Source organism: Ananas comosus, linkage group 16, assembly GCF_001540865.1.
Source record: "Ananas comosus cultivar F153 linkage group 16, ASM154086v1, whole genome shotgun sequence".
NCBI lineage: Eukaryota > Viridiplantae > Streptophyta > Magnoliopsida > Poales > Bromeliaceae > Ananas > Ananas comosus.
This window is the reverse complement of record NC_033636.1, coordinates 5,100,485-5,127,776: the sequence shown is the minus strand read 5'-3', so window position 1 is coordinate 5,127,776 and position 27,292 is coordinate 5,100,485. Positions and strand designations below refer to the sequence as shown.

The window sequence follows — 27,292 nt, the reverse complement described above, 5'->3', positions numbered from 1 at the left end:
GATTTGGTGATAGCCCGACCGCAGATCCAGCTCTGAGAACAACTTAGCTCCACTCAATTCGTCCAACAATTCATCTACAAGCGGTATCGGAAATTTATCTTTGATTGTACTATCATTCAAGCTTCTATAATCTATGCACAGTCTCCATGATCCATCCTTTTTCTTTACTAACACCACCGGAGAAGAATAGGGGCTGTTGCTGGGCCTGATCACTCCCTGCGATAGCATTTCCTGCACTAATTTTTCAATTTCAGTCTTCTGATAGGCAGGGTATCTATAGGGTCTTACATTGATCGGGTTAGTTCCTTCTTTGAGTGGAATCTTGTGGTCGTGCAGCCTAACCGGTGGGAGTCCTTGTGGTTCTTCAAATAAGTCAGAGTGCTCCTCCAGAAGTAGTTGCAATTGTTGAGAATACGCCTTGCCAAGTCCCGACCACGTCGTTTCTGCATCTTCCGAAGTTGCTATGTGATTCCCTTCCTGTGGTGTTGCATGAATGGAGCAGAGGTGAACTGCAGACAAAGCTGTGTCATCCAGCACCATCTTCTTGAGTTGCTTTCCTTCTATTATTTTCAAACTGGGCCCTGAAGATCCCCTCAAAACAATCTTCTGGCCCTGAAATTGGAATTCCATTCGTAATTTGCTGAAGTCCCACAAGATTGGTCCCAATTGTTTAAGCCATTGAACCCCCAACACCATGTCGCATCCCCTCAAGGGTAGTAATAGGAGGTTAGCCTTGAATTCTAAGCCTTGCATTTTCCATTTAAAAGCCCTGCAAGTAGACGAGCTAATCAGCTTATTCCCATCAGCCACCGTGACATTTACAGCTGGTATATTCTCCGCACAACACCCCAATTTGGCAGCAACCGCAGCATCAAGGAAATTGTGGGTGCTTCCTGAGTCGATGAGAATGTGTATCCTTCGATTCTTCACTGTTCCACATAGGCGCATGGTCCTATAGTCCGGTAGTTGAGCTTGCCCCGCTAGAGCATGCAGCGATATTTGAGGTGCACATTCCACAGGTTCAAGTTCCACCTCTCCTATAGATTCACTTTCTTCATTAGAGTTGGTATTATCTGTTGATCCTTCTTCTAATAGCTCAATCTTATATAGCTGTTTCTTCTTACACTGGTGTCCTGGGGAATACTTCTCCTCGCACCAAAAACAAAGCCCTTTTGCTCGCCTCTCATCAAAGGCTGCATTAGAGACGTTTCTCGCAGGTTTGATTGGCATTGGAGCAGCGCCCAGCAATCCCTGATGATTTGGGTTCCGAGGTGTCCGGGGTGCGGGTGACATGCTCGAATTATTAAAGCCCTTAGGAGTCGACAGTAAGGAGGAAGTATTCATTCCGGCTCTAGTTCCTCCCTTATAGACTTTTCCCTGTCCATCCACAGCTAGCTCCTGTAACTTGGCCAGACTTAGAGCTCTTTGTAAAGTCCTAGGCTGGAACATTCTTATCGGTATTTGGATTTCTTCCTTCAAACCACTAAGGAAGCAGCTTACGGCATATTCTTCCGAGAGCTCCACCCTATTTAGTAGAGTGTCAAATTTGTCTTGATATTCCATGACCGTCCCTGTTTGCTTCAAATTCTTTAGTTCCGCCATAGGATCGTCGAACAAATCTGCTCCAAAGCGAGTATTGAGCGATACTACATACTCTTCCCATGTGGGTTGAGAGCGTGTCAATCGGGACTTCATATATATTTGATGCCATTGAAGGGCCTTTCCCTCAAGATGGATTGCCGCTAAACGCACCTTTGCCTCTTCAGAGGTTCCATCAACCTCGAAGAATTGCTCACAGCGGAATAGCCATCCTTTCAAATCTTCTCCATCAAACCGCGGGAATTCGATCTTAGTAAATCTTGGAGTAAAGTGAAATCGATTTGAGCTATTACCTTCGGATCGTCCAGCTGAAGGTAAAATTTGACCAGTTCCTGGTGAAATTGAGGTGTGCAATTCGACAAACATTTGGCGGACTTCTTCCATATCTTTATTCTGCCAGTCCCTCAGCTCCTGAATTGATTGTTCCTGGCGCGTCGCTGACTCTTTGATCATCTGTCGCAGCATCTCCTCCATCTTCTTTAGCTCTTGAGCCCTTGTCTCCATGAACGAAAGAATTTCCCCACAGCCGAGGAGCACCGCTCTGATACCAAAATTGATACTCGACCAAAATTGATACTCACCAACCTATCAACCTCAGGGTAGAGAACTCATGGAAGAGCTCTGGTACCTCTGATCATACAAGTGAGCAGAAGAGGAGGGGAAAGAGAAGAGAGAAGAGGAGTAAAAGAAGAGAGGAGAATGATATTAATATTCCAAGCCAAGTCTTAATTACAAGCTTAATTCTATTTATAGCTAAGGTGGATGGCAAAATTGTAATTATCTGAAAGTAAAATGGAGCGGGTACTTCCCTGGCAGTTAGGATCGTTAACGAGATGGACGGCTGGGACTCATCGACTTAAGTGATATCCAACGGCTCTTATTTATGCTAAGCTAGCCGCTGCATTGAGGCAGAGAAGAAACAGAGGAGCGAAGGGTCTGGGAGTGGTGCAGTGTCAAGGTTCCCAACTTCAATCAGCAGGATGAGTTGATCCCAAATTAGCAGGTGTATCAGAGCATCCTTCTCTTCAAGACCAATTAGATAAAGACCTTTAACTTTTGCAGGAATTCTTAACTTTTAAATAGGTCTCGTGGTAACCTTTCTTAGGTCTCGTGGTTTGCTCAAGAATTCATAAAGCGAATTGACTGTAAATCTTGTCCTGCCGTCCATCTCCATTTCATCTCATCTATGTCTGTCGTTAGCAGTGAGATTTGTGATGCTCTCTTTGAAGTCCTATTCCAGCCTTACCTCCTCTTGATCTCTTTGTTCAAACCCCATAAGTATTTTTTTTCCTATCTCAATCCTCTACTTTTAATGCAATCCCTCACCCACAGCTCCTTGTTCATCACTTGTCTATAAATAGTGGGGGAAATTAATAGGTTAGTAGAGAAGCATTCCCGCATCAAATATCTGGCCAAAAATCGATTAATTTACCGTTCCCTAGCACAAGAGAAATTCCACATTTGAAAATATCTCCGATATCGAGGACATTTCTCCACCACTGGGAAATTGGTCTGATGCTAGGCCTTTCTTTAAGCAGCTTCCTCCTGGTGTAGTAAATATCTCTAACCAATCTGTTCCGTTGGAGCTGTGGCTCGTTGAACACAAATAGCAAAAGTTAATACCAATAGCAAAGAGGAGGCAAAACAAAGGCCGCAAGTAGTCAAATTCCTGAATCACCGTTTCTACCATGTCAGTGAAAAGACCAACCAGATAGGAATGGATCAGAAATATAATTAAAATCTGTTTGAACAGATAGTGAAATATGTATAAAGTAGAAAGATAGAAAAGACTTCAAAGCGTGTACCAATGCCACTTTTCTTAAGATTTAATCCGTCCCCATAGTTCAATCAAATTGGTGTGCACCGGGTCAACGAACAGCCTCCCAAAATACAATGAAGCACAAACCTCAGCTGCGTTTGCACACACGAAGTCGATCCTTTGAGCACTCACTCGATTAAGTTGTCAAAAGAAATAGAATAAGAAAACAAGAATGGAATTATTGTGAATAGAGACTTAAACTCTTCAACTGTTTCGTCTTATGTTTCTACAACCAACGCCGTGGACTTATATAGACCACAAACGAGTGCTTCATGAAGTGACTATTCATGAACGGGTGTTTCATGAAGTGGCCCTTCAATTGTGACTTTTCATTTGATCATAACTACCAATTAGTTTTATGAGTTAAGTTCAATGAATGTAAGAATTAATTCCAACGGACATATACTCGAAGAGACACACTATAAAGATGTGTTTTTTCATGTCATATCCTTTCACTTTAAGAGTCACACCCTTTGATTTGAGTTGCATCCACTCACTAAGGATTGCATCCATTCACTAAGGATCGCATCCATTTATTAAAAATCAATAAACAAAATATATTATTTTAAAAATTTCCTTACAATTCATCACCAATTTTTAAAATACATCAAAATACATCAAAATACGAAATAAAACAAAATCAAAATAAAAAAATCAAAAATCAAAATTTTTGACAACTTGACAAAATCGTATGTATAGATGTAGGTGTATTAAAACTTGAATCTACACTTAGTGAAAACACATCAAAGTTAGTCATAATTGAATGGTAGACAAGCTTTGAACCAACAATTATTTTCGACTAACCGGACATTTCTTACATATAGAAATTTATAATCAATCAAGTGCTCTATTTTATTGCTGACACTTTTATGGCCTTGTGTCCGCATCCTGTTTCATGAATGCTGTTAGAGTCAAGCCCTTAACTCCTAGAAGCGGCCACACTTCACATTCATATAGGTAGACTCTACCAGAAGTGTCCCGTATTTAACACTTCAGTAAATACTACTGTAGGTCTATTAAGAACTTTATTAGTTCAACCTTCCCTTTTCAATACGGATACCAAGCACTTTACTTGGGATGGAAATTTTATATTATAGTGCTTGCAATCACTCCATATGATGTACTTTGGCTCATTGAACTTAAGACTTGATGATGTTTCAAGTGTTAAGTCGAGTTTCCATCATTGGTGACTTTGTAATATGGGCTTGAGACCCATCCCCATCGATGTCCTGAATATCAATTCTCTTGGAAGTCCCTTAGTCAACGGATCCGCAAGATTTTGGTTTGATCTTACAAAATCAATGGTAATTATGCCATATGATATCAGTTGTTTTACATAGCTATGTTTTAATCCAATATGTCTCGACTTCCCATTGTATATTTGACTATATGCTCTTGAGAGCGTAGCTTCACTATCGCAATGTAGCGATACCGGCGGCATTGGTTTTGGCCAAACTGGAATTTCATATAATAAATTCCTTATCCATTCCGCCTCCTTACTAGCAGACGCTAGTGCTATAAATTCTGCTGCCATGGTAGAGTCCGCTATACATGTCTGTTTCTTGGAACCCCAAGAAATCGCACCTCCACCTAATATAAATATCCACCCACTTGTGGATGCATGATCTTTTTGATCTGTTATCCAACTGGCATCTGTATAGCCTTCCAATACTGTTGGATATCCACTATAGAAAATTCTATAGTCCATTGTCTTTTTCAAATATTTCAAAATTCTGTAAATAGCATGCCAATGTACATTACCTGGATTGCTAGTAAATCTACTTAATATACCAACAGCAAATGCAATATCAGGCCTAGTACAAGACATGGCATACATCAAACTTCCAATAATCTTAGAATATTCTAATTGATTAATTGATCTACCAGTATTGCGAACTAATTTTAGATTAGGATCAAAAGGAGTTGATACTGGAGTACAATCAAAATAACCAAATTTTCTAAGAATCTTTTCGATATAATGAGACTGGGTTAAAAATAAACCATTATTTTCACGAATAATTTTAATTCCCAAAATAATATCAGCCTCCCCCATATCTTTCATATCAAAATTGCAAGATAAAAAATTTTTAGTATTTTCTACTTGCTGAACATCGGTGCCAAAAATTAACATGTCATCAACATATAGACATATAATAACACCTTTACTATTTGAAAATTTACTATAAACACATTTATCAGATTGATTAATTTTATAACCATTGAAAAGAACAATCTGATCAAACTTTTGATGCCATTGTTTACGTGCTTGTTTAAGCCCACACAACGACTTGACAAGTTTACACACTTTATGCTTTTGTCCAGGAACAACAAAGCCCTCGGGCTGTTCCATATAAACTTCTTCATCTAATTCTCCATTTAAGAATGCAGTTTTGACATCCATTTGATGAATAATCAAATTATACATAGAAGCAAGAGCAACCGAAGTTCTAATAGTCGTTAATCTGGCAACAAGTGCATAAGTATCAAAATAATCAATACCTTCTTTTTGTGTAAACCCTTTGGCAACAAGTCTTGCCTTGAATTTATCTATGGTGCCGTTTACTTTGATTTTCTTTTTGAAAATCCATTTACACCCAATAGGTTACATCCAGGAGGAAGATCAACTAATTTCCATGTTTGGTTGGCCGTAATTGAGTCCATTTCATCATTTATCGCTTCTTTCCAAAAAGCGACATCAGGAGATTTCATTGCCTCCTCAAATGTTGTGGGGTCTGAGTCAATGTTTAAACAAAATTGAAAACTTTATGTAATCATTTCTCTACTACCCTCAACAAGAAAAGTATAAAAATCTGGTCCAAATATTTTAGCAATTCTAACTCTTTTACTTCTTCTAAGTTCTGGGGTTTCAATTGCGACATCATTTTTCTCATTGGAGTGTTCTTTACCCACAATAAGTTCTTTGGGTCTAGGAATTGAAACAAATATGTTTTCATCAAATATAACATCTCTAGATTCAAAAACTGTGTTGATCTCAATGAAGTCATTCGATTCAATCACGTAAAATCTGTGTTTTACTATATTGTGCATACCCAATAAATATGCACTCTTTCACCCAGTTTCTTTCTTTTCGGTTTTGGAACCCTCACAATAGCTCTACAACCCCAAACTTTTAAATAATTTAAATTTGGCTTTCTTTCCTTGAATAATTCATAAGGAGTTTTATCATTCTTTTTTGTTGGGATTCTATTTAGTAAATGACAAGCAGTTAATAAAGCTTCGCCCCAAAATCCATAACTTAACCCAGAGTTACAAAGCATAGCATTGGCCATTTCCCTTAATGTTCTATTTTTTCTTTCTGCAACTCCGTTTTGTTGTGGAGTATAAGGTGCAGAGGTTTCATGTATAATACCAATGGACTCAAAAAATGAAGGATCATAATATTCTCCTCCTCTGTCTGTTCTTAGGCATTTGACCATTTTCTCACATTTCACCTCAACTTCAGATTTATAAATTCTAAATTTATCTAGCGCTTCATTTTTAGAATGCAAAAGATAAACATAACTATATCTAGAAAAATCATCAATAAATGTAACAAAATATTTCTTTCCACCAATAGTAGGAGAAGCATGCAAGTCACAAACATCACTATGTACCAATTCAAGTAGACTAGAACATCTATCAATTTAGGAAAAGACTTATCTAGTAATTTTAGTGAGCATGCAAGTATTACATTTTTCTAATTTGTTATCAAAATTAGTAATTAACTCTAACTTAGACATATCATGTAATCTTCTATAATTAACATGTCCTAAACGATTATGCCATAAAGAAGAACAGTCAATAATATAGGCTGAAATATTCATTTTATTAATAAGATTGAGTTTGAACATGCCTTCATACAAATATCCTTTTCCTACAAAGATTCTAGCCTTCGACAAAATAAATTTATCGGCCTCAAATACAAGTTTGAACCCAAATTTGTTAAGAAGACTTCCTGAAACAAGATTCTTCCTAACTTCGGGTACATGATACACATCGGTGAGAGTGAGAGTTTTCCCTGATGTGAACTCAAGTTCCATGTTACCCTTTCCTTTGATTTGTGCTGTTGAAGAATTGCCCATATAGAGAACGTTTCTATCCTCCAATGCATCATAAGTTCTAAATAAACTTCTATCCTTGCACACATGCCTTGTGGAACCCGAATCAATCCACCAAGCTCCGTCATCTTCGAGTGTGTTAACCTCGGATATTATAGTCACAAAATTCTTTTTGGAATCCGGTGCACTTTTCCTTTTGAGGAACCGACATTCTTTCTTGTAGTGACCCGGTTTACTACAATGAAAGCATGCACATTTCTTTTTCTTATTTGTTATGTTGTGGTTGATCGGATGCTCGGCTCTCTTTCGATTTTCTTTTGTGGGTTGCCGGATTTTATTATACTCATCTTCCGTCGCGTACAGTTTGGCACTCTGAGCATCTTGCTCCTTTTTGCCATCTTGCAAACGATATTCTTCTTCTATGCGAAGATGATTAGCCAAATCTTTAAAAGTAATATCTTCATTTTTATGCTTAAGACTTTTCTTAAAGTCTTTCCATGATGGAGGAAGTTTATCGATAATAGAGGCCACAATTATAGATTCATCCATATTCATATTATGTTGAGTAAATTGATTGAGAATATATTGAATTTCATGTAACTGATCAAGAAGAGATCTACTATCAACCATTTTATAGTTATTAAATTTGCTAACAAGAAACTTCTTACTTGTGGCATCCTCGGATTTCTATTTTTCTTCAAGACCTTCCCACCGTTCTTTAGCCGTTTTCACATTTTGATAGACGTCGAAAAGTGTATCCGACATAAGATTTAGAATGTTGCCTCGGCATATATTGTCATCTTCATCCCATTTTTGTCTTGTACGAGTTTGTGCAATAGGTTCATCATCATTTTCTTCTGGTCTTAGAGTAGTAAGGACATAAGCAACTTTGAGAGTCGATAGAAGGAAAAATAATTTCTTCTGCCAACGCCTGAAGTCCATGCCATCAAATCTTTTTAGTCTCATAAAGTTTGTTGCCATCTCTCGTAGAGTAGCAGTCGACATTTTCGGATTTAAGCCTTAAGATTGTTTGAACAGATTGTGATAAAGGTATGAAATAGAAAGATTAAAAAGGCTTCAAGGCGTGTAGCAATGCCACTTTCCTTAAGGCTTAATCCGTCCCCACCGTTCAATCAAATTGGTGTGCACCGGGTCAACGAACAGCCTCCTAGGATACAATGAAGCACAAACCTCAACTGCGTTTGCACACACGAAGTCGAGCCTTTGAACACTCACTCGATTAAGTTGTCAAAAGAAATAGAATAAGAAAACAAGAATGGAATTATTGTGAATGGAGACTTAAACTCTTCAACTGTTTCGTCTTATATTTCTACAACTAACGCTGTGGACTTATATAGACCATGAACGGGTGCTTCATAACGGGTGCTTCATAAAGTGACTATTCATGAATGGGTGTTTCATGAAGTGGCCCTTCAATTGTGACTTTTCATTTGATCATAACTACCAATTAGTTTTATGAGTCAAGTTCAATGAATGTAAGAATTAATTCCAACAGATATGTACTCGAAGAGACACATTATAAAGATGTGTCTTTTCATGTCATATCCTTTTACTAAAAGTTATATCCTTTCACTCTAAGAGTCACACCCTTTGATTAGAGTTGCATCCACTCACTAACACCCTTTGATTAGAGTTGCATCCACTCACTAAGGGTTGCATCCATTTACTATGGATCACATCCATTCACTGAAAATTAATAAACAAAATTTATTATTTTAAAAGTTTCCTTACAAAATCTCTCATTTCATTTGACAAGGAAGATTCTCAAAGTGTTTATAATTGTACATGAACTTATATTTGAAGTATCTCACTACATTAAGGCTTCAATATCTCTCGACACACACTAGATATTTTAATTAAAATGGTTAGTGAGTGTTTATAAAAAAAAAAAGAGGAAAACAAAACATAATGCTTAAATCAGACTTCTTGTGAACATGCAAAGGGATCTTTAAACTTTAGCTTGAATCAAGTCTCCAGCAAAATTTTCAGAACTAACCAAAATAGTTTACAATGCATATGTACAATAAACATATCATGGAACAAAGTGAAGAAATTATAAAGAAACATGTTATGTTATGAATTCATAGCCTCTTTCTTGCCATTTGTCGATGATTTCTCCAACACCAAACTAGCAGGAAGAGAACAAGGGTTACTCCAACAGATCCCCAGAAACATATCAACCATGTTGGCATTGGATTCGGATACAGACCTAGTCAGTACACTGTTTGTTAAGTCATTGTTTTAAAAAGTATATATAATCGACATTAAAGGAAAGATATCAATAAGATACACAAATTGAAACATGATTGAGAGATAGAGCTCACCATGTCCGAACTTAATGCAGATAAGAAGCTCCACTATACATATAGCTAGGGAAAGCCAACAAAATGCCCCCACCTTTACTGGCTTGCTGAGGTAATTTGTAATTGAAACATATTAATGACCAGGAGGAAAAAAAAAACCACTTTTCAAAAAAGGAAAAAGTAAACTGAAGAATATAACAGTTGTTAAGTTTTTGTAATTTCAGCTCACTTTCAGCTTTGAGGATGAAATTGCCCCTTACTTTTTCCACAATTTCAAAAGAATATCTCCGTAGTTCAAAACCATCCATCGAACTTTCAAAGCTATGCATCATGGTGTTGTTTCCAACGGAAAGTGGGTGCTGAAAGTCGAAATATGGACTCAAGTGGCAAAAGTGAAAGAATTTTCCTAAGTTTGAAAATCCAAGGAAAAAAGGGGTTGTTTTTTGTGGGAAGGCTAAGAAAATAGTACACGAGTATCACATGTACATGCTGGAGACTTGACGTTCATTAGAATTTGGAGTTAACAATTTCAATGCATTTTGCACATAGTTGTGTGTATGTGAGTGTGAGAAAGAGAGAGAGAACCTGTCCTGTATGTAGGAGTTGTACTCGCGGATAGTTGGAATAGCTATTAGCCACCAAAGAATCAACCTGTACACAACCAAGGGATTTCTTGGGGGAATCCAAAGAGAGAATTTGAGGAAGAAGGTGTTGAGTTCCACTGTCATGAAAGCGACACAGAGACATAGAACTTGGAAGAACCTCAGCGGGCCCTGCATAGGGTGCCACTCATCTTTGTCCCACCATGCAGGTGTGAATTGGCCCAACGATCTTTTTACCTTTAAATGTTTACAAAAAAGAGTATTATGAGATACAAAACTGAATAGGTTATATTATGATGATAAAAGAAAGTGTCAGTAACTGTGAAGTGAATAGATGCGCGTGTATCCAACAATGCAAGTCTAAACGCCTAAACGATATGATACAAGTGAATAGTTGATTGATATATGAATATCTTATATACATAAAAGTATACTTGTTAAGGACTAGGGCTTTAATATATATAATCTAGAGATATTTCTTGTATTGATTTCTCTAATTTTCATTTCTACTATGTTGATAAAAATGTTTAAAAGTTCCAAGAAGGGAAGATTTAAGACTTAACAATATTGCTAATCACGCCCATTATATTTTCTATATAGATACAAAAATGTTGATTGCGCTATAAGTGTAAATACATATAAATTAGCTTTCTTTCCATATGCTGAAGTGCAACTACCCACTTGGTGTCATGATCTGACATCACGAAGTTAGATGATTTAGATGTACAAATAAAGGTAAGAATAAAATTTCTTATTTTTCAGAGAAGGTTATTCCTTTAATTTTTCAAGATAAATATGTTACTATGTCATCAGTTCCGAGTCATAATTCAGGTTCAATCAATAGTACCTTTTATCAGAAGCAACTTATACAAAATAACAAATTGTGAGCTTACCTTACTGATAATGTTTGGCTGGCAGCTTAGACCAACCCATTTGTATGTTTTACCATTGATGTATGTAACAGTACGCATTCCGGCCCAAATACCTGAATTAGAAACCCAATCCATTTAAATATTGCTCGGAACCAATAAAACTACAATTCAATAACAACATTACATAAAAGATAATTGAAGGAGTATGCTAAGGAAATAACATTGGCAAAAGTTTTGAGTCTCGCCAAGATGAGGATGTTGACATAACTGTGTCACGTCGCTAGAAAAGGCTGAAAACTGTCGAATCCAACACAAGTGAGGTGTAAGGGCTTACAGCTTATAAAGGATAAGTTGTGCAAAAACTGATTGAGATGTTGCGGCCATGTGTAAAATAACCCACAAGGCATTAGGACTTTATTCTGCTAAAATGTGGCACTTGAAGAAGACACAAACCAAAATTAACGAGAGGAACTGCTGAGATAAGATGAGATATTACAATACTTTTTTTGACAAAAAATGTTTAAAAAAAGAAACAAAATGGAGCGATAAGAGATCCATATAGCTTGCGCCAACAGCCCAAAATAACTAGGACCAAATGCTTAGTTGTTGTTGTTCTAGGTAAAAGGGTAGTTGACTTCTCCTCTGTCTGATGTTGAAAAAGGTTTTGGAAATAGATAACAAATTTAAAAAGTTGAAACAAAGAATAAAAGAAAAATAATTTATGCTATCAGCAGACTTCCCAAGAATAAGAAAATATTAGACACTAAAGTCGACTTGGAAAAGTTGATGCCCCTCGTGTAAACAAAGAGTTGCGTATAGCCAAGAGTCCTCTATGTTTACACGTAAGCTTGACATTGTCGACAATTTTAACACTGTCCGTGCAGTATACGCTTTGCTTTATCATCATTTACAAAGAAGAATTAGGACAAGCAAAATTAAAATTTGAGGGAACCAAAGATTAAATGCACACTTCAAGTTTGGCACTATCCATGCAGTATATGCTTTTCTTTATCATCATTTACAAAGAAGAATGAGGACAAGCAAAATTAAAATTTGAGGAAACCAAAGATTAAATGCACACTTCAAAAGAGCAAGGCAATCCAACTATGTGAAAGGCAACATAGCCAAAAATAACAAAGGGCAAGGCAACTGAGAAAGATTTAGCCACAAATAGTTAATCAAAAGAGGTATCTCGGTCTATAAATGAATGGTGAAAAACGATTTGCGTGAGGGATCCAGCGTTGAACTGAATTATGAATCAGGTTGGGTGTGTTTTTGTCAAACATTGGGTGGACTAGGTGAAGTTGAGATTGTGTGTAAATGTCCAAAGTTCAAACTTAAATATTTGAAAAAAAAAACTCCTCGTGTTGCAGCATGAAGTGTCATTTTCACATTAAACGGGCTTGTATCGGTGTGATTTTGTACTTCTTTTCAAAAAAAAGAGTAAAAACTTGTGGTGTATTTGGTTTATTCTAAAAGAGATAATGCTAAACAAAGGACTGCACATTACATGAGTATGTCTATAAACCGAAAATGAAGCTGAATAAGCTATAGTTGGATTCTTACCAAACCAATTGCAGATCAAAATATCCAAAATAATGCTATCCCACCAACACTCACTAAAGTTTGGCAACATATGGCGAAAAGTGAGCTGGAAACGATCATGCACAATATACTTAAGAAAGAGATCAAATCATTTAAAAGTAACGATAACTAAGTGAGAGAAGCCAAGAAGTTTCCGAGTGAAAATTTGACCTCCATCGACTCAAATCCAATTGACAATATCCATAAGAGAGGGTGATTACGTATCATCACAGCCTTTCCCCACCAACCCACGATATGGGCAAGGACAAACTCATCAAACAAAGTTTCCTAGAAAAATCTAAAATATATCAAATTTCGAATTATGAAAAATAGAGGAACTAAATTCCCTATTTGGCACATAAGATAGAATAAGACAAGATAGTGATGTTGGGGCTTAAGGAGGGATTAAGGAGTTGGAGGTGTCAAGAGAACGACAAATAGGGATTGGAGCTAGTGGGATAAAATTAGATTTTTGAAAATCCAATTGTGTTAAATTCAAACATCTATGAAAGAATCCAATGATCCCATCCACTGTCGTTATTTTATGAGACCGAACTCGTCCTATGAACCCCGATGCCTTCGAGTTACTAAACCCCCTCCCTCTGCCGACATTGCTCTCGTCTTATCCCTATCAAACTCAATACTATGTGCCAAACGAGCGCAAAATCTACTAAAATTGATACTCAATGAGGAATGTTAGACTGAGACATCATACATAAACATTGATAAACCTGCTTTTAGGATTTTCTGGGACATAAATTCGGCAATCAACTCCATAAGATCTTTTAGGTAGTTCTGCATTAAGATGAAAAAAGGTGAATATCTAATTTTTTGTTCAAGTGCAACAAGATTCATTAGTGTTAACAAGAACTCAGAAATGCTTGGCAAGTACTACCTACTCCAAGATGAGGATGCAGGTACTTCATGAACTGTCGAGCATCATCACGATTCTGAGAAGTATGATAATAATTAAGTTTTAATTTCCATTGTAGTGCAAAACAAATATCAGACTATTGTATAGAATAACTAAAAAGTCTAAATACATATAATTAGGGGAAAAAAAAATTCCCACATAAGGTTGTTTTAATTTTATAATTCTAAAAAAATAAGAAAAATATGTGATAATCTTCAAAAGTTTTACCAATAAAAAAGGTGGGGAAAAAATTACAGCAAAGATTAATACGTGTTAAGAAAAGAACGCGACAATTGATATAAGGATAATAAAAATACTAATACAATTCTATGATGACCACTAAAAAGTAAAAGATAAAATGGCTATTTGTATCAAATAATTCTAATAGAAAGATAATCATAACTTCTCTACGGAAACTTTGGACATTGATAATATAGGTTACTATCTATGTAAAAGAGACAACACCAAGCACTATATAAGGGAAAAACGAAACCTGGAAAAGAAGAAAAGTAAGGGCCACAAGGTAAACAACAGCCATTCCATGGACAAACCGCCAAACAGCAGGATGGGGTCTAATAAGCAACCTGAACGTAAAAATATAATATACCTTCATTTTTATAGCATCAATGGCTTCTAAAAAGCATGCTGAAATTTATGCTGCAGCACTTGGAGATAGACAAATTCATCAAAGCACATTATGATCATTTATTACATGCTTGTAATTTTCTTAAATGTTGTTGCTGTGACATTGTGTTCTTACTAGTCTATGTGCCAAGATCATTCCAAACATGAAAAAGAAAAAAAATAATAAGGCCTTAGGAAATAAGCATCTTTTGAAGACAAGATTGTTATTCATCTTTCAAAGTAACAGCCGTTGAGTCTGATTATGATATTACTGATCAATAAGATAATAATTAGACAAAGATGACAAGAAGATATTTAGTTTTCTTCCCCACATAAAATACTCTTACTATGATTACATAGACGGAAGTAAGTAAAACTCATAATAAATTAACAGTTGCTATGCCACAAAAACTAGAGCACAATATTATACAAATAACATATACTAATTTATGTGTAGTTGACCATTCCTGTATTCAAGTTTTTCATATGGTTAACTTTTAAGAAAGTGTACGGAATGATCACTCACGTTGAAGGAGCTTGAAGGACGCAATAAATAAGAAAGACTGCTATCATTGCCCAAACACCCCTAACAAGAAAAACAAATAGACGTTAGAAATCGTAACTCTTTCTACTAGAAGCAGTTACTAGAAAGGTAAAATACATTGCACAATAAAGGAAATCAAGATAGCAAAATATGATAGAAACAGTATTATGTTTCAATAATTAAAAGCTCTTGGTGAGGTGACCAAAGTCACCAAGCTAAGTGTGAAAGAGTTGTAATAACCCAAGGGCTTTGGTTGGCTGAAATTGAAGCACCGAAAAAGGCACTTTTGGAAAGTGACATCTTATTGGTTGTTTGGTTTGCAAAAGTGAATATAAAAGTCACTTTATAAAATGGATAGATAAAGTAAGTTATAACTAAATTTCACTTTTTTGACTTCGGCTCAAAAAATTCGAAAGTCACCGAAAGTTGAGAGATTAGCTAAGAGGTTATATGTGGTCTTAACTTTAATCTTTGAATTTATTTTTTAAGTTAAATTTCACCTTAAATTTGAATTAATAACATGATCACATTTTTAATTTTATTTGTAAATTCAAATTTGTGACTTTATATTTAAATTTAAATTTTAAAATTTTATTTTTTAAAAAAATAAATTTGAATTCTAGAATTTAAATTTAAATTTTCATCAAATTATTTTTAGCTAAGACCTTCAATTTGAAGTTTGAATTCAAACTGTTCCAACTATAAATTCAAATTATTGACCAAAATTTGAATTTAATATTTAAATTTTAAATTGAAATTGAAATTGAAATTTAAATTTGCTATTTGCATTTAATTTCAATAATAAGTTTCAATTTGAACTTTGAATTCGACTTATGAATTCAAATGTTAAGTTGGAATTAAATTTTAATTTTAATTTTAATTATTAATTCAAATTGCGGATTCATATTTGAATTCACAATTTAAGATCAAAGAGTAAATTAAAATATGATTCAAATTACAAATTCAAATTATGAATTCAAATTTGAATAAGTATTATAACTTCTATGTTGAACTTTTATTTTAAAATTTAATTTTAGTTATGAGTTATAACTTAAAATTGAAATTCAAATTGTAAATTTAATTTGTGTCTTATATTTTAATTATAAGTTCAACTCAAATTTAAGTTTAATTTTAAATTTTAAAATATAATTTTAAAGTCTAAAAATAAATATAATTTAAAATTTTCAATTTAATTGCGAGTATAAGTTTTTTTTTTTTATATTTTCACCTCTTTATATATAATTAAGGAATCAAAATTATAAAACCATAATTTTTCATGTTTCATTTTATAATCAACCAAACAATTGAACTGAAAAATCACTTTTGTAAAAGTCACTTTTGCAAAAGTGACTTTTTTCAGTTCAACCTCTTTCGTACAACCAAACATGCCCTAATGAAAAGCGATAAAAGCTTTAAATAAAAAAAATTCATCAACTCATGAGCATACCTTCTCACAGATGAAACAGTAGCATTAGATGCAGTGCTGTCAGGATTAAGTGCTCCACTAGCCCAACTGAGAAACATATATAATGATCAACACATGCAAGTTAATTAGGTATCTCCAATAGAGATAAAATTGTACATGCAATTCGTATCAAAAACCGTATGAAGAAAATCGAGAAAACCATCTTGGACGGTAATAGCCGAGTAATAACATCTGTCATCAATTAGTAAAGATTTCTGAAGCATCTACAATATTCAATTGACACCTCCCAAGTCTTCATAACCAGTTTAGTTCTGTTCAGAAGCAGCAGAGTACAAAATATTCAAGCATTCCATACCATTGACACTATAATGTAAACCATTTCAGGAGTCAGCTTCACCATAGAAAAGTATCTATGTTCTTAACAAACAACATTGAACCATGCATTATCCTAGTACATGATTATCTAGAATATGCACCTAGATCATTCCATGAAGGATCACAGTAGAAACAGAAACAAGATCACAAAAATTTCAAAGTTTGACATGTTCACTCAAATTAAGAGGAAGTGCTTAAGAGTTAGATCATCAGTTAGTACAAGAACAAATCAACTTATGTAGTGCAAGCCCCATGATACTACAAAATAAAATGAGTTATAGCTGAAGATTCTTGTGCCCAACATAAAATATGAGCAGAATCTTTTGCAGAAAACTCGAAAATTATTAGTCACGCACTAGACCTTATATCCGAATGAAGTCAGAAAACACTTTTCTGTGTAAATGCTACCCTACCAATCAATATAAATATATAATAAGGCAACGTTGATAATCTCATAAAACCAACCAGCAAGATCATGAAACTGGTCAACATCTATGAAGAAAAACCTGGGAAGTTACAAATGGGCCTTTAAGCACCTGTATATGAACTGCTAATCCAAGGATGAAATACTTAATGGTGCCAAACATTTTAAGTTTTAACAATGTTCAGTCTAGCCATTCAAATATCCACTAATTGTTTAAATACCGATGCTATGTGATTCAAGCCATCGCTACCTCAAAAACAACATTACAGTGGAAGTATCGATAATACGTACCAAATGTTAGTCAACTGTGGACAGTCCAGCTACATAAGCTTGTACTATAACTTTTCCGTACATGTTTATACACTCATAAAATTATCTGCTATCATTCTTTTGAGGCAATGGTAGAAGTTTAGTATAGAAAATATGATCTTCAGATCAAGAAAATATATACATAAATAAGTGATGAAATTGTAGAACAAGAACTCACATCAAAAAACAGGCTCCGACAAGTAGCGATGAGACCGTGCGTGGCTTGTAGAGCCAAGCCGTCCATGGATCAAACTCATCAACATCACTAGAGGAATTCCTATCATTACCCTCTTGAATTCCTATCTTTCCCATCTCTGTTACTCTGACCATTGAACTCCATCAACAGCAATCTGGCACTGTCAAATTTATCTACGGAAACAGGAAAAGCGAAGCATAGAATGAAATAATGGCCTTATTAGGTTGAGAAATATACAATATTTGTCAATAGATAGAAATACAATGGCTATCAAGCTACCTATATCGAGTCCATCAACAGAACAACATTCAAAACTAACGAATTACAATGTTATAAACACAGGAAAATAGGATTGAGCAATTTGAGGTCTAAATTTTTATTCAAAATTTGAAAGGAAAAATTAGAAAGAACTACCTGGCTATCCCCAATATTGGATTCAAGAAGACATGTTTCTTCACATAAACTGACCACAAAAATCCATAGAAACAAATAAATTATCACAATATCAGGGATGAATAATCACGGCAATCACGCAAGTTCTTTCCCAACAATTGATTTTATTAGTACAAGAACACTAGATTCGCAGATAATTTTGTGTGTTCTTGTGTGAACATGGAAGAACAGACAATATCAGTGACAAACTCATGTGGATCATAATCGAAAATCCAAAGAAGAACAACTACTCACCAATATAAAAAGGAAATCACCTTTCAAAATAGCAGCTCAAAATCTAATAATCTATCACCCTGCTCAGAATCCTCTAAACCACCAATTGGGATCAAATCACATACATACAAGAATTCACTAATTTCAGACGATTTGGAAACACTTCCAACAAGAAAATCTGATGATTACATAGAAAAATGATTGCACCAAATCCCAAACAGAAGAACACAACCCCAAATTCAATTCATTCGATTCACCGAGTTGGAAAGCAATCATCCAACTCTGTATCAATTTGCTACCAATTAAGCAGAGAAAATGAAGCAGGAAGGGGATTGTAATTATTGCGTACATTCGAGAGATTCTGATAATGACGCTGAAGCTTGAAACAAGAACGAAGAGGAAGAAACTGGTAGGCACAATAAAAAGGCCATCATGGCGGTTTTCTTTTAACAAGGATCTGCCCATCGTTGTTTCTCAATCGAAAAAGGAAAATGCTACGTGTAATCGTCATAGGGATCACAAAATCTTTTTAAATTTATATATATATATATATATATATATATATATATATTTTTTATTTTTTATTTTTGACAAGATTAGAGAACAAATAGTGGATTTTTGGATGAATAAAATATAAATAAATTTTACACCTGGCCTATCAGCGTTTAGGGTAAAAACTTGGGTGGAGAGTTTTCCAACTAACGTGAGCATCCTGACTTGTTAATTTTTGCATATATTTTTAATAACTTAATTCTAGATGTATTTTCTTTCTTTTATACACCTGAACTTATGAGAGATAACGATCCAAATTGAAAGTAATAGAGAAAATAAAAAAGTTTAATTTATAATTTAAAAAGGGGTGTAATCTTACAATTCTATTTGGATTATTATAGAGATAGCATTATTCAAAAAACATATTATTATATTATTTTATGCTAAAAAAAGAAAAAAAAAATGACACAGTGGATTATTTTTTTCTACAACGGATATAAAATAAAAATACAAATTTACAAAAAATAAAATTCAAAATTAATTTTTTAAAAATACATATAAAAAATTATTATATTATTACAACAAAATCGGAAGCTTCCGAAAGAGACTAGCATTTTTCTTCCCTGAACTCGCGTGGAGGTAGCCGACAAGCGCGCCGCTTCCGTACGATCTCGAGACGAGGAGATCGTGGCCGTCCAATGAGCCCGACCCTCGAGTACGTCGTGGGGGTGCGAATGATCTAATAATACCAAATACCAGATAGCAATAGCAATAGCAATAGCAATAGCAATAGCAATAGGCACTACTACTAAACACTCTCCTTGAAAGCAGCAGCGTCGAGCGGAGACAGTTTGCGGAGAGCCGGACTGGGTGGGTCTCATGGTTCCAAGGTGCACAGACAATCCCACGAAATTTTGTTTTTTGTTTTTTTTTTTTTTTTTTACTGGTGATACGTTGAAAAGTTGAAAACTGTCTCCAATAAATTTTTTTTTTTTTTTTTTAGAGATAGGTAGCACGTTACCCACTTCGTTTATTCTATTCAGAAATAAACTTAGCTAAAAATGTGAATCAATTAGAATTCAAACTTGAATCTCGAGTACCAACCACTAAGTCCTTTGCCGCTTGCTCTAGGGACGGTCGGTCCCACGAAAATTTGTTGGGCCGACAGGTCCACCACATCAGCCGTGGCCATGGCACTTTTACCAGCGTTACGACACTCCGATACGATCACATCCGTAATATAAAAAAGGATTAATAGCATACAGGTTTTCGCAAATATAGTAAATTATAAATATATTTCTGTAAAGTTTAACTTTCATAAGTTATTTCTGTAAAAATCATAATATTTTCAGATGTGTCCCTTTGGTTTGTTATCGTTAGAGAACTGTTAGAAAACTGTTTATATTTCCAATTTTGTCATCACAAATATGCCCCTTCAAAAATTATAACAGTATAATATAAGAGGGGTAAAAATATCAAAAATGTACTCGGGTAAAGTATTTAATCTACAGTTGACTAAACTTTTCTAATGGATTCTAGTAGGGATATATCTGAAAACATTAAAACTTTTATAGGAAAAACTTATAAAAGTTGAACTTTACAAGGATATATCTGTAATTCATTATTTTTGTAGGGACCTGTATGTAATTGACCCTATAAAAAAATATGGCAGACACACAAATAATAATTGAATTTAAACATTTTGAGTCCATGGTTAGTACCTAACGAAGAATTGATACCGGTGGATTTGATTGTTACAGTTATTATTAGAGCCGGTTCATTAGCCGAAAGAAGGACACCAGTACTAATAACTGAGTTTAAGCATTTTAAGCCGATGATTAGAGCCCGACTAGTTATTTGTGTTAGTAAGCTGATCAACCATGCATATATATATATATAGTCCTTATTTGGTATTTTTTTTATTATACATGAAAGGGTGCAAGAGGAGATGATGGATTTTGCCGCACTGATTACGAAAAGAAATAAATTTTTGACATATTTTTTTTTTTTTCAGTACTCATTCCTGACATAATTTTTTTCTCAGTACTTATTTAGATATAATTAAATTTTGACATATTTAATTATATCTAATTTTTGTTTGATAAAAAGAATAGCAATACTAAACAGGACTTTGTATGATGTTTTAAAAACACAAACTTTTTGAAGAGCAATTCTACTTGTACATCAAGTTTTGATATCCAAGTTTGGATCTTATATGTTGCGTCCTCACAATCAAAAGATAGATTTTATATACATCTAGGTATCGTTTGGTTTGGAAATAAACAAAAAGAGTAGACGCATAAATAAATTTTCTATTTTGAACTTTTTTTTTAGGCATAGAAGTATATTACCTATTTTAATAGTATCATTAAAAAAATATACTATTCAAACAACACATATCCAACAGCAGAACAAAATAGACCCTTAACCGAACCACTCAATGAATTTTTTTATATAAAAAAGTCAATTTTCAATAAAAAAAAAAGCTACAGTTTTAGAAATTAAGCATAGGCATTAGATTTAGATAAGAAATGCATGGTTCACAGATGATGTGGTAGACAGAGTCCAAGCAATTATTTCTTGTTCAAGCTTATGGACGGTGAGATTATTGATTAATGCTCGTGGGGTGGATAAACTGCGCGCGGATATTCTTTGGGCATCTGATATTTCGCTTTCGAAAAGATTTTCTCCTGGGAATTAGATAACTGTCACCTATACATGATATATTTATTTGTTTTCTGCTTTTTATTGATGCAATAATGCATGGCTATGAAGGAAATTATATATTCATATATAAATAAATAATAAAATTTAGAATAATAACTTTGAAGTTACGTATGGTTCGCGCTATCTTTTCAAGATTCTCAGTAATTCAATAGTAATAAAAAGAATACGATGGCATTTGACTAACGCACTAAGTAGTTTAGTTGATAATGTTGGATTTCCTTCGAAATGAGTTTAATCCTAAAGTCCTTGAAAAAAAAAAGTAGATATCCTCATAATAATAAATTAGAATAATCATAATATGTCTAATCCGGCACACTCATTTTCTTTCTCTTCACCGACTGGCTAGTTGGTATTATTTTTATTTACTCTTTAATCTCATATCTCTCTCTAACTTTATCTTTCTCTCTCTAAACTTAAAATTTTTTCTCTATATAATCTAAGCTCTCTCCCCCCCCCCTCTCTTTCTAAAATATCAACTCTTTCACTTTCTCTAATCTCGACTCTATCTCTCTTCCAATTTCTTTAACTATTCTCTCTTCCTAACCTATGCTCTCTCCCTCTCTCTTTAAAATCTCAATTTTGTCGTTCTCTCTAACCTCAAATATCTCTTTTTAAACTAAGCTGTTCCGCTCTTTTTATCTCTTCATATCTCTAATCTAAAAAATTCTCTTTCTAATCTCAACTATCTCTTTCTTTAAACTTAAATTTCTCTATCTCTCTCTCTAAGCTAAGTTTTCTCAATTTACCTAAAAATAAATCCTTTATTATTGTTGAAAAAAAACTATATTAACTAATTATTTTGTTTATTATTATTTGATCATTAATATCTTATTCAAAAAAGATGTTAATGTTTTTGATAGTATTATTTGAAATTAATTTACGAAACACATATATTAATTGTATATTTTTCGTAATCTTAAATAATATCAAACTCAACACCAAAATACCATATTCTTAATAATAGAATGAGTAAGAATAAAATCTTCGGACGTTTTTTTATTTCTAGTAATTTTTTATAGTGCGAACCAAACGTGCCCGGCCTCAAATTCATCATATGTTGTCAAATGGCATCTTTCTAATTTGATGCACTAAAAAAGCGTATCAATAAATGTCACTAACCAAAATGCTTCACTAATAATTAATAAAAAGTAGCAAATAAAATTATATATAACTTTACGTTGATAACAATGTATTAAATATAGAAATCTATTATCTATTAACCTCTATTAATTTCCATGTTGGCTATCCACGTGTTATATGAGCCTTAATTTTGGTAGATGTGGGACCCGTCGTGGGTCCCATATTTTCATGTTTTTTTTTAACCGGTTTCTCTTTTGATTCGTGGACCGGCTCCTCTTCTCATAATTGATCCGGTTCCGTTCATTATTTCACCCATATTATTTGCTTAAAAGTGGGAATCGGTATTCCGTACATTAGATTGGTTACTCTTTTTTTTGATTCCTCCTTGTATCTCTGAACCGGTTTAAATGGAAACCGATGTTTCGTAATGCTTTATTGAACCAGTTCCTTTTTAAACTTTGAACTGGTTTTTATTTCTTTTTTATTCAACCTGTTCTTTTTCCATCCTTGAACCAATTTGGTTTTGTTTGTTGCTCTTCTCATGCTTGAACCGGTTCGGCAAATTTTAGTTGAATATGGGACCCATCTGTTGGTGTTTCATCTATTTCATCGATTTTTTATTGAATCGGTCTATCGGTTTTTCCTGTTCCTTTAATGAATTGGTTCCTTTTCCATGCTTGAACCGGTTCTTCGTTTCAATTTTTTTTGAACTGGTTCTTATTTCCATAAACCGGCTGGGTTCCATGGTTTTTTGTCGCTTCTATCATACGCCGCCCTCGCCGGAGTTTCATTGAAGCCGTTCATTGACGCCGCATCGACCCCGTCGCCGCTTCGATCCCCTTTATTCCTGCCTCTGCCGCTTCGATCCCATCTATTTGACACACCTACAAATTAGGAGCAAAGGGGAGCAATCAATCTGGCCGGCCAAATCACTTCATTTTGGGTTGTGGATCGCACCCAAGTCAATCTCAGCCGTCCGTAGCCAACCAACTTAACAACCTTAACTACCCAGGCCACATTGTTGTCTTTTCATTTTATTTGCAGTAATGCCATCGCCTGCTATAAACAGGGAATGGTCATGTAATTATAACCAGTTATAATGATAATAGAATTTAGTTTCCGCCCCTCTCACTCTTCTTCTCCTTCCTCTGCTACTGCTGTTGTTCCATGTCCTCACGCTGCCATGGTTGGAGCTCCAGGACCATTCCTTTAGGTCCTCTACTCCAGGTCCTTAATTGGTGGCATCAGCTTGGTATCAGAGCATCGATCCTCAGCAATTAATCAGGCTATGGAGACACGGGCTCAAGAACTCAAAAAGATGGAGGAGGTGTAGCGGCAATTGATCAGGGACACGGCCACACGACAAAAGCAATCGATTCAGGAGGTCCGAGATTGCCAAGAAAAGGACATGAGCGAGGTACGCCAAATGTTCATCGGATTGCAAGCATCATTGTTTGGTGGAACGAGCCGCGATGCCCCCTCAAAACCACGAGCAGAAAGTAACAATCCAATCAAATCCCAATTATCTTCGCGCTTTACTAAAGTAGAGTTTCCTAGATTCAATGGAATGGATTTGAAAGGATGGGTGTATAGATGTGAACAATTTTTTGAAATTGACGGAACTGAGGAAGATGCTAAAGTAAAATTAGCTACGACCTATCTAGAAAGTAGGGCTCTTCAATGGCATCAGGTTTACATGAAGTCTAGGTTCACTCGCTCGCCACCCACCTGGGAAGAATATGTATTTGCCGTTAACACACGATTCGGAGTAGATCTGTATGATGATCCGATGGCAGAGCTTAAGGAATTGAGGCAAGTTGGGTCTATCATGGAGTATCAAGATAAGTTTGACGCCTTGTTAAATAGAGTAGTATTAACAGAAGAATATGCTATAAGCTACTTCCTTAGTGGATTAAAAAAGGAAATCCAGATTCCGGTGCGAGATGTTCCAACCACGCACGCTACAAAAGGCACTAAGTTTGGCCAAGTTGCAAGAACTGGCAGTGGATAGTCGTAATAAGCTCTACAAGGGAGGAGCCAAACTAGTAGCCGGGAACTTGCCTACATTACCAACTTCAAAGGCCACCAACAACTGAAATATCTTCGAATCCTCAAGAATGCTTAGAAATACAAACCAGCCAAGTGTGTTAGGAGTGGGACCAGTGGCAACGAAACTGGTGAGAAACGTCTCCAACGCTGATTTCGATGAAAGAAGGGCTAAGAGGTTATGTTTTTGGTGTGAAGAGAAATATTCTCCAGGACATCAGTGCAGGAAAAAACAATTGTACAAGATTGAACTGGTGGAAGAAGAGGACCCAGCAGAGGCTGATAGCTTGGAAGAAACTGCTGTAGAATCTGAAGCTTTAATCTCCTCACCCCAAATCTCTCTCTATCCCTGGCAGGTCACGCACAACCTCTTGATTTCAGGACCATGTGACTCTCTGGTACTGCAAAAAACAGGAGAATCCATGTCCATATAGATTCAGGAAGTTCACACTTCCTAGATTCGGCTATAGCGTCGAAATTGGGGTGTCATACCGAAGATATTCCCCCAGTTACAGTAAATGTAGCAGATAGTAACCGGCTAACAAGTTCGCCCATGTGCAAAGGGTTCCAATGGAAGATGCAAGGAGTAGAGTTTGACATTGGCATGCTGCTACTACCTGTTTGAGTGTAATAAGAAAAAAGAGGAGAACGTGATAGATTCAAATTTTGAATTCAAATATAGTCAAGTCAAATCTAATTCAAGTCCAGGTTGAATCCGAACCTAAGCCCGAATATCTGCATATTATTATTATTATTGTTTTCTCTTACATAAAAAAGTGGGCCCACGATTATATATATTTATTTAAAAAAAGGGGTTGGGTGAAAAGAAAAAAAAGATGGTGCGACTGAGCCGGGCGACTAATTACCCGGGCCATGATGGCATCTCAATGGTTTTAAGCCACTAATTAACCGGGCATGATTAATTGGTTCTATATGGCATCTCTAATTAACCGGGCCATGATGGCATCTCAATGGTTTTGAGCCACTAATTAACCGGGCATGATTAATTGGTTCTATATGGCATCTCAATGGTTTTGAATTTTTGAACTGACGGTTAAGATCAGTTCCATGCTTAAAAAAAATAAAATAAAATAAAATAAAATAAAATAAAATAAAAAAAAAAAAGAAAACCCACTACGAGAAAAAAAAGGGGAAAACTAACTACCCTTCCCACCTTCCCACTAATCTCTCCTATTAACCCACTAACCCACTAAAAAAAAAAAACTACCCACTTATGCACTAACTAAAAAAGTCTATAAAAGAGGGAAAGATACAATGAAAGAGGGAGGATTTTTTTAGAAAAGTTGTTAGAGAGATCAACTACTTTGGCAAAAAAAAAAAGAGAGAGAAACAAGATTCGTTCAAAAAAAAGGTACAAATATCCATTCAAAAAAAAGAAGAAATATATTTTCTTTCTTCTCCTCCTCACAAAAAATAATAATAATAATAATAATAATACTCGCGTCCTCCCTCCATCCCTACATCAACGGCGGAGCTTCATCGGCAACCATGGCGGAGATGATGTGAAGCCGACGATCCTCCGTTTGGCGCTTAGCCATCGGCGGAAGAGAAGAATAGCCTCCATCCATCTCTACATCGGCAACAACGGCGGAGTTTCATTCGCCGGCGCTTAGCCGTCGGCGGAATTAACGGCGCATCGACGACCATGGCGGAATTAACGGCGTATCGACAATAACGGTGGAGCTTCATTCGTCGGCGCTTAGCCGTCGGCGGAATTAACGGCGCGTCGACAACCACGACGGAGACGACGTGAAGCTGACGACCTTCCGTTTGGCGCTTAGCCGTCGACGGAAGTAACGGCGCATCGACGACATCGACGAAAGTAACAGCGCATCGACAATAACGATGGAGCTTCATTCGTCGACGCTTAGCCGTCGGCGGAATTAACGGCGCGTCGACAACCACGACGGAGATGACGTGAAGCTGACGACCTTCCGTTTGGCGCTTAGCCGTCGGCGGAATTAACGACGCATCGACGACCATGGCGGAATTAACGGCGTATCGACAACCATGACGGAGACGACGTGAAGCTGACGACCTTCCGTTTGGCGCTTAGCCGTTGACGGAATTAACGGCGCGTCGACAACGATGACGGAGAAGACGTGAAGCCGGCGATCTTCCGTTTGGCGCTTAGCGGTCGGCAGAAGAGAAGAACGGTCTCCACTCATCTACCGCGCGAAATAACATGTGTATTACGTGAACAAGCTCCCTCACATGCATGCAAATTAAGGAGATGTATATTAATTATGATGAATAGATATGTGGCTGCAGCTTGTATTGATAAAGTAATTGCTTTGGTTCTTTGCGGATTCAGCAATTAATTACGATGTAGCCGTAGCTTGCATTGATAAAGTAATTGCTTTGGTGCTTGATGGATTCGGCAATTAATTATGATGAAGCCGCAGCCTGTATTGATAAAGTAATTATTTTGGTGCTTTGCGGATTTGGCTTAATTTCCAAGTCTGATTCTGCTTTGAAGTCTTTCATGCGTTCTACGACGACGATTGAGGATCGGAACTTTTTGTCGTTAAAAAAAAAAAGGGAGACATATTTGTCCGTAATCAGTTTAATTTGGTGATCGCCATGAACAC

At 35.6% G+C, this 27,292-nt stretch overlaps 2 protein-coding genes across 2 annotated transcripts; both read right to left on the bottom strand.

Annotated features, from left to right (window-relative positions):
• On the bottom strand, positions 251-2,103 carry LOC109722075. The gene is made up of 2 exons (XM_020249962.1): positions 343-2,103; positions 251-274 (listed from the first exon to the last, which is right to left on the bottom strand). Exons 1-2 carry the CDS (start codon positions 2,101-2,103, stop codon positions 251-253), a joined length of 1,785 nt encoding a protein of 594 aa, XP_020105551.1.
• On the bottom strand, positions 9,451-18,370 carry LOC109722027 (CDP-diacylglycerol--serine O-phosphatidyltransferase 2-like). The gene is made up of 13 exons (XM_020249876.1): positions 18,084-18,370; positions 17,652-17,842; positions 16,387-16,452; positions 14,922-14,981; positions 14,265-14,355; positions 13,754-13,808; positions 13,574-13,653; positions 13,030-13,146; positions 12,841-12,925; positions 11,296-11,387; positions 10,386-10,639; positions 9,822-9,907; positions 9,451-9,706 (listed from the first exon to the last, which is right to left on the bottom strand). The coding sequence occupies exons 2-13, from the start codon at positions 17,801-17,803 to the stop codon at positions 9,579-9,581; spliced, it is 1,266 nt and encodes a 421-aa protein (XP_020105465.1). The 5' UTR covers positions 17,804-17,842; positions 18,084-18,370; the 3' UTR covers positions 9,451-9,578.

Excerpts from the sequence above, each read along its gene's own strand:
- LOC109722075 (XM_020249962.1), bottom strand. The coding sequence starts at position 2,103 with ATGGAGACAAGGGCTCAAGAGCTAAAGAAGATGGAGGAGATGCTGCGA. Across the intron at positions 275-342 it reads AACCACAAGGACTCCCACCG|ATACCCTGCCTATCAGAAGA; the intron begins GTTAGGCTGCAC and ends AAGACCCTATAG.
- LOC109722027 (XM_020249876.1), bottom strand. The coding sequence starts at position 17,803 with ATGGTCAGAGTAACAGAGATGGGAAAGATAGGAATTCAAGAGGGTAAT. Across the intron at positions 16,453-17,651 it reads GTCGGAGCCTGTTTTTTGAT|TTGGGCTAGTGGAGCACTTA; the intron begins GTGAGTTCTTGT and ends TATGTTTCTCAG. Across the intron at positions 14,982-16,386 it reads ACTGTTTCATCTGTGAGAAG|GGGTGTTTGGGCAATGATAG; the intron begins GTATGCTCATGA and ends TTTTCTTGTTAG.